Genomic DNA, 17,304 nt, shown 5'->3' on the forward strand with positions numbered 1-17,304 from the left:
AGATTTTGTTATTAGTTATTATGTAATAAGAAAAATTACCACTTTTAATTAAAATATTTATGTTTAGAACTTATATGTATATTGTATGTTTATACATTTGATGTAAATTAATTATTATTTGTATTTAGTTTAAGAAATGTAAATTAACTTATATTGATTATTTTAATATTTTAAAATTGTTATTTTGCTCCAAATTAATTTTTTTTCAATAACATTCGTTAATTCAAGTCTTCAAAATTTTGGTAAGTATTAATAGTTTTGTTATGCATAACTGATTTGTACACAATTGTTATTTTGCTCCAAATTAATTTTTAATAACTTTCCTTAATTAAAGTCTTCAAAATTTTACGAAGTATTAATGGTTTTGTTATGCATAATTGATTTGTACACAAAGCTTTGTATCTTTTACTTTTTAAAATTCAAGATATGACTAATATGCTTTATATATAGTATAAGATATAAGATGTATATAGTGCATGTGTATATCAATGCATGTTTGTGTGGTTGGGAGTGTACAGTGTATGATTTATGTTTGTTTCACAAAAATTAATAAAAAAGAGAGTATACCAATTAAATAATAATAAATAAAAATATACAGAAAACTAATTTAGAGAATATGCATGTTATATGAACAGTGGACATAATCTCACATATAATTGCTTTATAAACTCCTTTTTTATGTGTTCATAGTGGGAAACAAAGCTTCTCATATATCAAACATTTTCTAGTATATTTGTCATGGTTTTGATATATGAAACTAACTCTAATTTGGGAGAGAGAGGATTGGAGGGGTTCTCCAACCTTCATCACAGGTAAGGCCCAACCAAGACAGGTCTCGCAACACAACATATGGGTGGGGAAGATACCTCTAGTACATTGGCTTTTTCCAAAAAATATTCTTCCCTAGCTTGCAGCTCTTTCTGTTTCTTCTTGAAATCCTTCAAAAATAACCATAAAAAACCAACATGCGTTATTGAAAAGAAGCCACGATACTTCATAAATAAACATATAAACAACGCCTATAACCAATATTAGCTTCTAATTACTTTGGCAATACCCTTATCTCTTTTTTCACATCCTCAACACTTCGTCTTCAGCCTTTTATAGATCAACAATGTTGTCCTTAATGGTACCAAACATCACAGGAACCACATCCAAAATACCACGAGTGATCTCAGATGAAACAAACTTGCAAATCCTCTTATCCATAGGCCCAACACCATATCCTGAACCTGAACCGGAACCAAAAACTCCCCCACAGGTGCTAATAACCATATTGAAAAGCAATCCATACAATGATTTGAACATACCTAAAGAATCTTCATTCTACAGGTTGCTTAGAATCCACACGACTTTCCTTGACTCGAGTACAAATCTTATGCTTTTAGTAGTATAGGCTCAATACTACCTTCTACACCTATCCATACTTTCCTCAAGAATGATCCTGAATCCTCTAAGTCACCTTCTCAAACCGGTATTCCCAAAACTGACTAAATAATGCACCATTCCCACTAAAGCACCTCCTAAGCTCTCCTATGATCCCCACCTCACCCTGCCATCAGCTGCCGAACAACTTCTTCTAATGTCAAGTAACTACTTCATGAATAGAATTACATGCAACGAAATTTAAATAGTCTTTAGATTAAAAGATCCAACCCTACAATAGTTAGACTCAGACGAGAGTTGCACGATATGGCTGAATCAATCATTCTAAAAATATTTAACCTTTGCAGCATGTAACTTGACATATTCACTTAATAGTTAACTAACATCAATAAGAGTCCCATAAAGCACAGAGGAAGTAGCATTCATGCAGTAACACTCAAAATCCACAAAACATCAACATGCATCCTTTCTAATAGGCATTCTAGCATGCAACCCTGAACATGTCCTTATGCTAACTTCTAGCATGCAAATCATATAACATAACAACATATATGGGTATTCTAGGAATCACTTACTTGAGCTCAGCTGATTGAACGCATCACAACCCTTTATTTGTAAAAGTCTTTTTAGAATTTTTTTTTATAAAAAGATTACCGATTCCTCAGTTTGAGTTCTGGCACACTCGAGAGTGTGCCCGAATCCCTCTAACCAAGGCTCTGATATCAACTTGTTATCGTCCCAAAAATACCATGTAAATAATTCATTTTTAATCAATCCAACATTCATTATTTTTGTTCCAAAAGATATTAAAAGTAATAGTATTCTCAAAACATCAGAGTAAAAATCACAAATAACCAATGCGGAATAAACTTTGGGGGATGCAATGCGATCATTTCGGGCCTTTCTTTCTGGAATTGGAAGTACCTGAAAAATGTTTAAACCACAAACCGTAAACACAAAGCTTAGTGAGTTTCCAAACTACCGCATACCATACAACGGGCCTAACCCGACATACAAATGCGCCCAACCCAACATATACATGGGCCCAACCGAACAAATCAATAGGCCTAACCCAACATACAAATGGGCCTAGCCTAACGTGCATACCAATGGGTCCAACCCAACATATCAATGAGCCTAACCTAACATACACATGCAAGAATTACAAAGACAACTAGCATCTTACACAATATAATGAGAAGACTCGCATGACTCACTAGATCACCTAAGCCACAACTCAATGCCCTGCAACAGAGGCTACAACACTCTTATCAAAGCATAAATGGTCTAACCTTAGTCTACACACTAGATCCATAAATATTGACCTAAAGTCAACCTAGGTCAACAAGTCAACGGTAAAAGGTGAATCCTCAAGGACAACAACCCAAAAATCATCTCAAAAAATCGCAACGTCATGACCTTAAATTGTCCACGTAGTGGAATCATAAAGAAAAAACAGTCGAGTCCTTACCCAGTCGCCACGTCGTGACATCCTAAAGGTCACGCCGTGGGGACTAGTCTGAACAACTTAACATATTAAGTTGTTTTCCAACAATTCCAAGAGCTCCAAAGCTCATATCTGGTCCTCCCCACGGTCTTGATGGATAAATTTTCCAGCATTATCCATTAATACATCTCGATAAGTTAAGATCTCAAACCCTAAGTCCTTAAAGGCAACTCAAGACATGAAAACACCTAATAAGCACTTAATCACTAAAGTTACTCCTCCAAAATTTCTAGAAGGGTTTCCTAAACATAATGGACCATAAAAATCATAACTTTATGGACATGCATGTCCAATGCATGTCCCTTCTATTTTAGGTAAAAAAAAACATGGCAAATGTGTACTCAAAGCTTGTGCATGGGACCAAAACTCCAAGGATCCTCAGATCTGTAACATATAACACTAAGATAACCACAAGGATCCATAAAGTGACAACTTTATGGGATTCACCCTTCCAAACTTCCGAACCATGAAGATTAAGGGACAAAAGGCCTAGATATAGAAGCAAGTAACAAAAAGATTAGATCTTGGGCACTTACAAAGGTCTAGAGAATGCACAAGAGAATGATGATGAGGCTTGCTGATAGCTTATTTTATTTCCTTATTTTTATTAGTTTATTTTAGATTTTTAGCTCTTTTTTATTAGTATTGCATTGTATATTCTTTAATTTCTTTATCATGGATTGTATCGGGGACTTGTTATGTTGCATGAGGAATTTTGCAGGGTTTTGGAGCTTTTTGTGATTGTGGATTAGAGTGAAGACGGCTTAGTGGGCTCCCGAGGCATTGTTGGGCTTGGTGGAATCAAAGAAGAAGAATTGAGTTTTTAAAGTTGATGGCTTAGATTATTTGGGCTTGTGAAGATGGATCATAAATTTCTAGTTTTGGGTTTGGAGCATCCATTTGGTAGCTAAATGATGATTGGTGGATTCAAATTACATGGACAAGGGGGGGACCAAAGGAATATTTAGTAGTGGAAGGGTGGAGTGGTGGAATGAAGGACCAATAGCATTACAGCAACATTTGTGCGGGTGGGATTTTCGTCGCGCGGGTACCCGCGCAACTGCCCAGTTTGGACATTTTGGTCATTTGGCTTGCCATTAACTCTGGGGGATCAGATCTAGAGGCACATTGACGATTTTTCACCATTGGAGACCTACAAGAGGAGATTTTGGAAGCTAGAAACCATTTCCTTTCATCTTTCCAAATCTTAGGTAGTTTCTTTATGCAATTAGATTATTGTTCTTGTTACTTTGTTGCCATGAGTGGCTAATACTCTATTTGGTTGACTTTGGTTGAAAACCAATAAATGTTTGTGGGTTTTGAAGGATTTATGTTGATTATCAATTTATTCCATGTTTATGATTCTAGTTTGCAATTATTATGCTTATTTGATGCTTTGATCATGAGCTTAGTAATTGAATGAGCAATTGTTGATTTGTTTCTTTGATTTTGCATTGGATCATTGAATTTATCTAGAACAAAAGCTTTATGATGGTAGAAATCATCTCTAGCTTATGAATCATAACTCCTTTATGGATGTGTAAGCATTTGACATCCTCTAGGAATTGGGGATTCCTTCATTCTTAAGGCTAATTGATTTCTTGGGATCAATTGCTTCAATTGACCATTGATCTTAATTAAGAAGGTGTGTTGTGGGCTTCCTCAACCTCCATACTACCTATGAGGAATCTTGGCATCTCATGCTTCATGATTGCTATAACCAATTTGGGATGAAGGATAAGCTTTGTATTATATCCTAATGATAAACACATAAATGTTCATTGTGTTGAATTGTCATAGTTAACCAATTATTCCCAACCTTTGAGCATCTCACTATCTTTCTTAATTGCAGGTTTTTAGTGATTCAAGTGTTTTAGTTTTCAAGTAATCAAACACCCCCCCCCTTTTAGTTCAATTGTAGTTAGTTAGTTTATTTACAATAGTTCTTTTAGATTGCATTGGTGATTGAATACAACCATTTTCCCGAGGATCGATACCCCTTTTTACCATTATATTACTTTTTATTTGCAAACAAAGGGTGTAATTTGCTTGGTGGGCTTGACATCCCACCACTTGCTTATTGGATCAACACATTAGAACACTTTCTTCTTCTTCTTCAAGCCATTAGAGGTACCAAAATGAACCAAAACTCTCAAAGGGAGGCTAGGGTTTTGAGGTAGAGGGTTGGAGGCTGAAGAGGATGACCTAATCCTCTGGAAATGTTACTTAAATATGGGAGGAAACAATTATGGGCTTGGGCCAGAACAGCTGCCACGTCGTGGCCCACCTACTACCACGTCGTGACACTCATTAAAAAAACTCGCGTTCCATTTATTCCATGCCACATCGTAGGCATCCTTGCACCATGTCATGGCACAAAGTTTTATCCCAAAACTCCATCTTTGGTCCATGATAAATAGCAAGCTAAACCAATATGTAACATAGGTGTTACACCCGCACCCTCTCTTGGGCGCTTAACGCCCACTATAAGACGCGTCATGTCTTACCTAATTCAACAACTTAGTTTTTACTTAATCCATTAAGTCCAAGATTTCAACTCTCATATCTGAATCCAAGTGATGTCTTAATGGATAAATCCATAATTTCTAAAAAGTCAAAGATTGTATTTTTCTTCAAGCATGGAGTGAAGAGAGCATATTCATGTACTCAAAACTCTACATAAAGGTCAGATCTAATGCCAAACATGATTCTATGATCATGGAGTTATCCAAACTCCATACATAAAGCCATCAAAAGGGACCAAAACATCAAATAATAGACTAAAACTCCAAATACTCATAGATCTAAAGGTGAAAATTAATAAAGTTTGAATCTTTAAGACATACCAAGGTCCAGAAGATGAATGAAGGTTGATGTCTTTAGTTGTAAAGCTTTAATGCCCAATCTTTCAAGTACACCTCACTCTAAAGCCATAAAAACACAACAATATGGATGAAATGAGAGAGGAGGAGCTTAAAACTATGAAAGTGAGGCTAGGCTTCAAGGTCAATCTAAGGTTAATAGAGGATGAGAAATGAAAAACCCTAAAAACACGTTCAACCCATGGGCTTGGGCGCCTCGTGCCCTCTTAAAGGCGCCCTGATTTCTCCGAGTAAAAAGCATAGATTTTCAAATTCCAGCGAGTTAAGCTGAGTAAAGCCTATATAAATTAGGTACCGGGAATACGAATGTTACAATTCTCCCCTACTTGAATTAGATTTCGTCCTTGAAATCCATCTTGACTAAATTGTATAGGAAAACATAACGCAATCCTTTCTGACTTCTCTGACCCACTCAATAATTCGATGCATCCACAACTGTGACAATAGTCAATTTCGGGTTAGGTCAAAGTCAAACAAAGTCAACGAGTAAAACCGGTCGACTTAATTAAACCTTGTAATTACTGTACAACTCACTATTACGTTATGTAATTACTGTACAACTCACTATTTTAATGAGAAAGCATCATTTGGAAATTCGTGTGTTTAATTTTCCTTAGCCTTGATAGTGCTAAACAATGAACCAAAGCGATAAAACACTATTTCACACTCATCGGGAGTGTGTAGGACACTAAAACATGGCTTAACGGGGTTTACAGACCTTGCGTTGCGAAGCCGGATACTTAAAAAGGTCATAAATGGAACCTCTATTAAATCTCTTTCACTCTATCTCTCCATATTAGAAATCTCTCCCAAATCGCTCCAAGTATGTCAAATCTCTCCCAAATCTCTCCAAGAATATGGAATCTCTCCCAAATCTCTCTCCGTATGTGAAATCTCTCCAAGTATGTCAAATCTCTCCCAAATCTCTCCAAGAATATGGAATCTCTCCCAAATCTCTCTCAAAAGTTTATGTAACTTTTCGTAATCATTTGGGCCATCCCGACCCTTAACCGGGTCAAAAAAACGGCTTGAAACGGGGTAAAAACGAGTAAAATAGGCTTAAGGACCCGAAACCTAGTCTATAGGGCCGAACCCTCTTAGAGCTGAAAGTCCTCTTAAGGATCGAACTGCTGAGAAGTAAACCCCAGGTCCGAACCCGAAGCCTCAGGACCGAACCCGAAGCCTTCGGGCCCGAACCTCACACAAGGAACTGAAGCCACCTCGGACCGAAGCTACCTTCGGCCTAATTCGCCTCTTACCCTCTTTCGCTTCATTTCGCCTTCGGCCCATGACCAGAAGGGACCGAACCTCGGCCAGGACCGAGATGTCTCGCAGGAAGCCCAATTTTTCACGGTTTTCGACTACGACTTCATTTTAGCTTCGTTTTTCATCGTTTTAACACGGGGTTTTCACCCGAAACTTTATTTTAACATTTAGGGACCCATATCTACTAATTTCCCACGTTTTTTGGGATAAAACCTTATCCATGAAGAGTGGGTGAAGTACAAAGGTTGAGTGTTGACTTTTCTTTGTATTATGACACAAGCAACCACCATACCCACTCCATGACTAACCCACACTCCTCCCCACCATCCCTAATCACTTCCTTGTACCATTCCATCAATCATCAACCCCTCCCACATTCTAAGAGTTGGAACAAATCAGCCTCTCTCCTCATTTTCACTCACTTGCTCTCATTTCACCAAAAATCAAACATAAATTTTCTCTCAAACTTTTTCTCTCTATTTCGAGACTCCAAGGCTAATAATCAAGCTTTATTCTACTCTTGGTAAGTATAATTCATCCTCCTTGTGATTATTACACTTCATTCTACTCCAATCATCGATTGCTTACACAAACTCCATCACTTTGATGTTACATTCTCGAAAATCTTCAAGGCATCTTCAAGTGTTCTTGAGTTGAACACTTCCCTTCTCCAACATTCATCTACTGAAATCACATAAGGTGAGTTCATACCCCTACATTTTCATGTTTTCTTAAGTTTTAGGGGGGGGGGGATACAAGTTAAATCATCAAGAAATCAACTAAACTTTTCCAACAGCTTTCATCAGAAAAGTTAGACTTCAATCATGGACTGTTTTGGACAACCTAAACATTTTAGTTTTACAAACTGTAGAAGGTGCAAGTAGTTCAAGTCCTTAGCTTTAAAATTTCTACTTGCACATCTCCATACGATTTTTCTACAATTTATGGCGATTTTTACAAAACTGTCTATCATTTCAAACATCAATCCGGACCAATCTGTGATTATGGACTTGTTCACACAAGTTAGAGGTCACTAAAAATCATGAGAAAAATTACAGAGAAACTAGACTCATTTTACAAACTCTCATAATTTACGGATTCTGATTTGGACCTGTGATGATTTTTCTACAAATTTTCTAAGAACAGTGATAGAAAATGTTATCAACAGAAAATTGTTATCGATTTCAATTCACCTTGTAACATGTTGAGCAAGGTGTATATCTTTGTGTGATTATATGTTATTTCAATGTATGCCATTTTTGTCTTAGTATATAGACATACATCAGTTAACAAATGGAGTTTGCTAGATAAAGCATAGAAGTAACAATTTGTTATAATCAAAGTACGTCCATTTCATACAAACATTTGAATAAACTATGTTAAGTATAGTTTACGTACATTACCACTACTACCCTTGTTTTGATAAATTATAATAGGTATAGTTTATGATATATCACATAACACACTCATACAAAAAGGGTATAGTTATACAAAAAGAGATTTTCATTACATTACGCGTGAATTCGTTAATGACTTTTGTGAGACATTCGCTTCACTTTACCAATAAGTCCTGTATTGTAACCAGAGTCTCCTGGAGGGAGAGCGTGATAGTTGTATATAGATCTATATTGGGATTAACAAACCCACACCTAGGCTGCTTGCAACAGCTAGACTGGCAAGTCTGAGGTGACAAATATCATAACATTTCCGACGCCCGAAGAACGTCGTTCTAGGCCACCTAGGTCATAGCATGGTTATAATAACTCACATTAAGTATTAACAAACATAGAATTTACGGGGATTTTACCGAAATCTAACGAGTTTATGTCAATTTAAACTTGCATTGTTTTACTATAAATATGACAAATTATTTGTACATTCCGGTCTTTGGGTTTTAAGACTACATTTACACATTAATGAAAATATTGGATTTTCTGGAACGGACACTACTTTTAAAAAGAAAAGGATTTCATAATTGCATACAAAAACTTATAAACTCACCAACCTTTGTGTTGACACTTTTTCAAACCACTTGTATTCTCAGGAAATCACTAAACAGGTAACCAAGTGCTTTTGAGGATGGGACGTTAAGGCGTCAAACATTTCACATTTTGTCAACATATTGTAATTGATTTGGAAACATGTAATTCATACAATGATGTAACTCTTTCAATTATATATATGTTGGTTGTGTTTGCTTAAATCACTATTGCAATTGTTGTTATGATACTATACATGAAGTCCTCTACCCCCGGACGTTTCCGCCATCCTTGGTTTGGGGGTGTGACAACAACAGGTGTTCACGAGTCCACTTGAAATTGAGACTATGTTGCCATCACAAATCCAACCCAAGTATTAACTCAACCCGCTACAAATACTTCTCTCTTAACTGATAAACCAAACAAAATTTTAGCTTAGCTACATAATTCCGGAAATTTTCTATGAAAAAATAATTAAATTTGTTGTCATAAATTGTCTTTATATATGTAACGATCCTTAAATTCTTCCTCTTCAAATTGTAACAATATAAAGTAAGTCTTTGAAAGCTTTCTTCAGGGGCCTCTCTCAATATATTTAGAGCATACATTTTAACACTCCATGTTTTCCAGTATGAAAATATGTACACTAAGACAACCATTTAAAGTCTATTGGATTTGTTTTCCGTAAAACATGTTACATGTAATATTAACTAATATGCCCTTCAAGAAGTGACCGATACCTTTTTGTTGGCTTGGCGATGATGAGGAATGAGCTGTGTGTTTGAGCAAGTGTGGATATTTGATACTTTAACCACTTGAAGTGAATCGATATCTTTATCTCTTGTATTCAGTAACCGCCACTTATAATTTTTGCAAAGCAAACAACTTCATACCTTTCTTTTGTAGATTTGCTCACTGTAATTTAAAAGCCCTCAGTAACACATTTGAATCATACTTTAAACTTAAGTTCTTATTTGCTTTTGAAGAGTTGATAAAGCTTCACATAAGAAGAATAATTGTGGACTACAACACCTTTACGTTTTAGTTGAGCTAATTCATGTAATGGTAAAGGTTTAGGCATCCCCAACAAGTGGTTTGTGTTTCTTCAAAATCGGAAAAATAATAAAGATACTTTTCCTTTTGGGATTTTTGGGGTTTTTGGGGGCTTAGTTTTCTCCTCTTCAGATTCAGTCTCACCCTTAGAAAACTCAATAAAATTATATAAATGTTTAACTGGCTCTCCATGTGGAATTATATTGCCATCACCAAGCAACGACATTATTTTTGCCTGATCATTTTTAGATTCATCAACATCAAATTACGGAGTAACATCGGCTGCAACTTTACCTTTATATCTAAAATCATCCATTTTATTAATGTGTAACCTGGACTTGGAAGCAACCAAACGTAATTAACCCACTCAGAGCCGTTCCACACATATTTTGGGTCCAGGACGAGGGAAAAAAAATGGGCCTTTAAAAAACACAAATGTCATCATGTTTTTTATAATAAATCAATAATTAAAAGAAAAATATTTGTATTATCTTCTAAATATAATAATTTCCATAAAAAATTTGGACCCCTTTATAAGATGGGCCCTGGACGGCCGCCCCTATCGCCCACCCTCTGGGACGGGTCTGAACCCACTGAAGTTGAGATCACTACTTATATCTACATCAAATCATGTATAGTCTGAAACAATATACTACATAGATCCCTCGATACGCTTCTATTGACTCCACTAGAAACCTACACTCCAAAAAAATCCTTATATAAACTCATTTTTTTAGTATCCGAAAACTACCAAATTAGGGTTTCAACAATGGAGGAATAAAGACAAAGATACATGGTGCTTGTGGAAGAATAAAGAATACACAAATAGCCTAATTTTACCAATCTGGAACACCATTTCAGGACGACGGTACATTTTGAAATATAGTTTGTAAAATTTTCAATCCGGAACATATGTCTGTCAAACTTCAGACATAACTAGGGACCATTACTATCTCTAGAATAAACATAGTTGCTGGGAATACCATATTCCAGAATATATTGTCATTTTACAAATTTTATAAAAAATTGATTATTGTCAAATAACTAAATTTCTCTTGAATTAAATGTCCTTAAACTAAAATTTACCCTCGTTCCTCCTCAAAACCTTCCCGTGTGTCTTTCGAAGCTGCACGGAGACTCATCAATGGTTGACGAGGCGGGGAGTTCATCGACGGCTTCATTGAAAGATGACAAGCCTGTGATTGTTAGGGTTAAACGGAAAAGCTATCAGTCGCCACTCGAAGCTTTTTGTGAGTTCAGTTCAAGTTTCGCATTGTGTGGATATGTTTATAGAGTCGACTTACATAACGATTGAAGTTCTAAGGGCCAATTTTTATAATTACACTTATTTTCTGGTTTATTAGGGCTTGAAGTCAATGAAAGACCAGTGAAACGACCATTGTTGGATTTTGAGAAACTATCTATCAACAATGCAACGTCCCAAGGTATGTGTTTGTCTGTATCTTCTTCATATGAACAGTCTTGTTGCGTTGATCGTATAATCAATACTTGAACTGCTAAGATCTTAAAGCTGTTTTGCTTTAGTTTTGATATTATTTTGTGAAAATTTTCTTGGTGGACAATGATGAGATTAATAAACTTGGGACTCTAATTATGAAGTGTTTGGATGAGTTATGAACAAAGTCTAGTTACAATGATGATTCTAAGCAATATTTACCGTTTTGTTATACTGCAGTTGAGGAAGTGAAGCCCAAAAAGTTTTTTGTTCAACATGTGGATACTGTGAGCAGCTCTGATGTTACTGTTGATGTTCTTCAGTCATTTGTGGCTAGTAAGGTGATCTTTAAATACTTATCATCTTCTTCATGTCCTTGTTTCTCATCCATTATATAAATCTTTTTGTTGGTTGTTCTTATTGTATTAGCCTACTTCTGCTGATGCACTTGTTTCTAAAGCAAAAGTTGAGGACCAAAGGCGTAGTAATAAGACTGAAAATGTAAGATCTATATCTATTATAGCCAATTCGTATTTGGTTGCTTAGGTTAGATGCTAAAGTGTTGGTTGTCGTGTTCTTTCTCTTGCAGAAACAGAAGCAGTTGCTGGTAAAAGCTAAAGAAACACAAGAGGTATATTTTGAATTATATTTTACTAATACATATTTTTTATATTTTGTAAGTTGTATATTAAATGCTGAATCCCTCTTAATCTTTGTGCACCAGATTTTGGCAAAGAATGCACGCTTTGAGCAAATATGGAAGAGTCGAAAGGGGAAAGACACTGCTGCTTCTGATGATGCATTGCGTGACATGTGTCATCTTTATGATGTTGTACGTGTGGATGCTGGGGAGACTAGTGGGGTCCACGAGGAAGAGTGAGTTTTTTTTAGTGTTGTCTGGATAAACGGTGTTTAAAAGATATTTGATAAAATTATGATAGGAAATGGAAGGAAAATATAAATTTGATCAAATTAAGACAAAAATATTATCCCCTTGTCATTATGCAGAGATGAGGAGGATGAAAGGCTATTGCACAGTTTCTTGCCTCTGCTACGGGAGTTCATTCCAAGTGCTGCAGATGATATTGAATCTGAAATCGACTATCAAATGATAAAAAAAGGTCTTGCCTTTTGTTTTTGATCTTATATTGATCATTATAGAAAACTCAATTTTCTTTTTCTTTTTTGTTAATAATTCTGTGTTATTGAAATCAATGATAATTAAACAGCATCCAGGGATGAGTATGTATATGATTTGTATGCTGTGAAGGATGGAAACATGAGCATGATGGATGAAAACACATCATCTCCATTTCCATTGTAAGGATTCAATGCTTTCTTTTTGTGTGATTTCCATGAATTACCTTTTTGCCCTTGCCTCATATAAAACCCATTCCTGGATTTCCGTGTAGCGTCCAAGTCAATGAAGATGATGATTTCTACGATGGCCCGGATAATTCAGACTATGAAACCGATGATTCAAACGGTACATTTCATTACACACACATATGTAGTTTCAGACCCTTTTAAGCTTTGTACTGCTTTTGACATGCATTGGATTGAGACTGTAATTGGTGTACCCGGGACAGGGGCTTGGTCTCAATCTCTTGTTTGTGCAAAAGACATTAATGCCCTTTAGTCCCGTGTAGCAAATGCAGAGATGTGTGTTTATGTTGTGTTTGTTTGTTTTGGGAGTTCAGCTGAAGACAATCCCATGAATGATTATCCTGATGAAGAGGAAGAAGAAGCGAGTGAAAGTGGTGATGAAAATTCAGAGGATGAAGATGAAGAAGAAGAAGAAGAAAAAGAATCTTCAAAATCGGGAAGCATAGTAGGCGAAGGGTTGTCTGAAGATGAGAATGAGATGCTGACAAATTTTGATGAAGATGAAGATAAAGACGATGATGAGATGTATTGGTAATGAGTTTAGGGTTATGTGTTATTTTTGTATATGAAACATGTTGATCTTGCATAGTTTATGTAGACAATAGGTAGTTGGATATTTGGTACTTTTGTTGTTGATTTTTGGTGGTTCCTCCCATACTTTTCCTTTGCGTGGATATAATATAGATATATGTGGAGGCTGGTAAACAGCTTTAGATCGTTTTTTCCCTTAAAAGGAAGTCAACACTTTTAGCTTTGGTTTGCAAACATTTGAGTTATGGTTTTTTTTTTCTCAGACACAAGTTTGAACATCATAAACAATTTTTAACCAGGGGTTTTACTGATCACATAAACAAGTCTCAAGTGACCAGATTTGGTTTAAATTTGATATGTTTCCACTTTAAGCTGAGATTGATCATGAGGTTTGTATGTCAAATTTATGGGAAGTAGTCTCTAGTATATGATGAATCAATGTTTGTCAAGTTAGCTAATGGAAGAAGTCCCTGTAAAGTTTATTAGGCTTGCTAATGGAGATTAAATGTTATTCTGCGAAAAATATGATACAGGGTCATCTCGTCACCAGCCTAAACCTAAAGTCAAATCCCATTTTTAACACCATTTAACTCCAAGCCAACACCATTAGTTACACCAAAATGGTGTAAAAGAATGACATAGCATCAAATTTGATGGTCTCAACCAGTCAAACTTACAGACTCAGTCACTGGATCCAATTTCGCCGTCTGACTTTAACATGTTACAAGTTTAATTTTGGTTGCTTAAACATTTTGCCAGTCGGTTTGAGAATTGATGAAAACTGGGAAGACAATATTATTATGATCAATAAAACAAGTTCAAATATAGAATCACTTCCTATGCTCTTTTAAATAAAACAACTGGTATTTTGAGCCAAAAACAACCACAAATGCTATGTTAAATTCAAAAGAGAACTAAATGGTCCATGTCTCATGTTTTTTTCTTCCATACACATTACACACCAACAGAAACATTCCAGGTTCAATTCTCTAACCTAAAGTTGATGTCCAAACCAAAGTTTCTAGGATGCTCCACAAATCCAAGAAGGCTTGCATTATTTTCTTCATTTTCTAGTTGAATATGTTCCAATTGCACAAAAGATCAAACTCAATGTAATTCGCACTCTTTTTATGACTTTCTTGCAATCAGGCTTATAAAATTTAGGAGCATGTGTGTGTGTGTGTATGTCTTCATCGCATGAAGGGAAGCAACCATCTCATTTCTGAACCATTTCCATTTGCAAGGAAATATAATTTCTTCCATCCTTCCTCTGAGAATGCTTCACGACGTATCAGCCTTTGCCTGAGGTTTTACATAATTCATTCATGTCAGTTGCATGTTTTGATAGAAAAAAGATAAAATATTTCAAAAAAAAACAAGAAGGCAAGTATACCTGAGGTAATAGTGAGACACAACAGAAGCTTCATCGAGAGTGTAACGAGGAAACATAACACGTGCATTCGTAGGAACATCTGGTAAATCTTTCCTTAGCTTCCCAACTGCTGTTGAATGAGAGAAAGCACCTATCATCATGTTGTCATGCATCATGGAACGAAATGCATTCACCTAGGGACAAACATTACAACCTTCAACACAAACTAAAAAAAGAATATTACAATGATTCTAGAAGAAATTAGAATAACCAACTAACCGTTGCAACTTCTTTAGCATGAATTGGACGAGATGAGCGAACAGTCATTGGCTCCTCAAATTCAGTGAATGTGAACCAACTGTTATACTGCTCACAAGGTTGTTGTGGTAAGAAATAACACACAGAATATGAAACTTGCAAAGAGAAAAGAGGAAAAGTCAACTCACTTGGTCAATTGCAAAAAGAACAGGTATATCTTTTACAAGTGACAACTCTTCCCTCAAACGAACCACAACCCCAACAGAAGCATGTGTGGTAGTGATTCCCGTTTGAACCAAATCATATAAAGATGAACCTTCAGGCATTGCCATTGAATCAGCATCCTTCATCCTCCCAACACCAGCACCTTCACCAAGTGGAATGGGATCAAATATCTTACAAGGTAGCTTCATTAAAGATGATTCATTGTACTTCAAGAAATCCTGCAAACAAGAAATGGTGTACTTCATTAGAGACATTCGATTGCATGTTGATAGAAATTTGAATTCTTGCCTGCAAAATGTTGGCTGCTTGTACAGGTGTATCCCACAAACCAGTTTGAGGGTTTTTATAGAAAAGTCCTCCATGAGTCCAACTTCGACCTTCTGGAACATACAATACCAACCAACCTTCATCACGTGCCCAGTGAACAAGCATTGCAAGAGCAATACTCTTTCCACAGCTTACAGGCCCATCCAATACTATTTGCTTCTGAACACTTAAACCTGAGAGTGAAGATGAGAAACAGAAAATATAACTACTACAATCAGCTTCTGAAGAAATACAAGAAACAGCAAATGTGTCATAGAAGCAATAAGATAAAAGCTGTTACTAGATTGCAATGTTGGGTCAACAATACGCCTGTAATTATCCCGGAGATCCAAGAAGCTGTGTCGCACTAGCAATGCATCTCTCATTGACTCATCAAACTCTTTCTCCATTCCAACTGGTAATTTCTCCGGCAGCACCTCCTCCAGTTTCTTCCTACTGTAAGCCAAAAAAAGCGAAGTTCCGGTATGAATAATTATGGAATGCACCCACATCAAATTCAATTCCTAGCATTTGGGCAATTCAATCTCAATGTATGACGTACAGATTCTCGAAATGTATGAATAGAAGCGTACTACTCGATGGATAAAATTTTAGATTTGCAAATGTACTGGAGAAATAGAAGGTATAGATAATACCTAAACTTCATGTAAGTACAGGCGTCCTTTCTACTGAGTTCAGATAAAGAAGCAGCGGAAGTAAACAACGGCCGTCCGTTAGGGCCGATGTCAAGTGACTTATCGCGCTCATCTTCATCGAGGAGGCGCCTCCGGTTTCTTTCGTCCGAGATGAGATCATGAGCTGCATCATCGACGGAGGAACCAACAGCCTCTTCCTGTTTCGACTTTGTTTTCACATCGGCTTTGGATTTAGGCTGAGCTTTCTTATTGCCCGCCTTTGCACCCGACGATTTGGCTTTCTTTACCGCGAAGGTTCTGGAAGATGTCAACTGAGAAGATTTCGAATTCGATGCTGCAATGGAGGTAGGGATGAGAGTTGATTTCGCCTGTGCAGAGGCGACTGCTCGGAGAAGCGAACGCAACATTTCTGTTTCGACGGCGGCGGAGTCCGATGGATGTTTGCAAATACGCAAAGGGTGAAAACCAAGGGCAAAGATGTAATTTCGAAACTTGTGTCTATGACTGGGCCGGTTTGCTTTCAAAAAAGGCTGGGCATTTGTTGTACTGGAGTTTTTGTTGGTCATTGAAAAACCGTGTTTTTTAGTATTAACTGAAACTAATATTATTGTTTAAAAAAACACTTTTTTTGATTCAACCCTGCCCGAGAAAATAATAATAATAATAATTAAATAATTAAAGAAAAAAAAAAAAAACTCAATCTAGGGCTCCACTCCCATCGCCGGCCACATGCGGCCTCCTCCGCCCATCGCCGGCCACCCAAGGCCTCCTCTACATGCCTTTCTTCTAATTTCCTTTTGAAATTCGGGATGTACAATATGAAATTCGGGACAACAACATGATATATATTTGTCGATTAGAGGTATTAACGAATTTTGACAAAATAATTATCAAATATTAATTTAGTCTTTAACCGGTAGTCAAGTCCATTTTAAACTGTATAATGAATGGACTGGAGGATCGGTTTAGGTTCTTATCAGTCAAGTCTTTTTGAGGGCCTGTTTGTGAAACAATTTTGCCCATCTTTTATACCATACGATT

General features: G+C 36.4%; 2 protein-coding genes across 2 annotated transcripts; one reads left to right on the top strand and one right to left on the bottom strand.

The window, feature by feature from the left end:
- The first annotated feature begins 11,143 nt into the window (after positions 1-11,143).
- On the top strand, positions 11,144-13,648 carry RDM4 (RNA-directed DNA methylation 4). Its single transcript, XM_079022469.1, has 10 exons — positions 11,144-11,323; positions 11,438-11,518; positions 11,770-11,870; positions 11,959-12,030; positions 12,119-12,160; positions 12,254-12,405; positions 12,538-12,650; positions 12,759-12,849; positions 12,942-13,015; positions 13,230-13,648. Exons 1-10 carry the CDS (start codon positions 11,218-11,220, stop codon positions 13,448-13,450), a joined length of 1,053 nt encoding a protein of 350 aa, XP_078878595.1. The 5' UTR covers positions 11,144-11,217; the 3' UTR covers positions 13,451-13,648.
- Positions 13,649-14,312: 664 nt separating this feature from the next.
- On the bottom strand, positions 14,313-16,829 carry LOC145075416 (mitochondrial 28S ribosomal protein S29-like protein). Its single transcript, XM_079021672.1, has 7 exons — positions 16,264-16,829; positions 15,909-16,063; positions 15,590-15,801; positions 15,265-15,519; positions 15,098-15,184; positions 14,840-15,012; positions 14,313-14,748 (listed from the first exon to the last, which is right to left on the bottom strand). Exons 1-7 carry the CDS (start codon positions 16,827-16,829, stop codon positions 14,637-14,639), a joined length of 1,560 nt encoding a protein of 519 aa, XP_078877798.1. The 3' UTR covers positions 14,313-14,636.
- Between the last annotated feature and the right edge of the window lie 475 nt (positions 16,830-17,304).

The sequence above is a fragment of the Lactuca serriola genome, chromosome 9 (genome assembly GCF_051521515.1).
Source record: "Lactuca serriola cultivar US96UC23 chromosome 9, Lser_US96UC23_V15, whole genome shotgun sequence".
Taxonomy (NCBI): domain Eukaryota; kingdom Viridiplantae; phylum Streptophyta; class Magnoliopsida; order Asterales; family Asteraceae; genus Lactuca; species Lactuca serriola.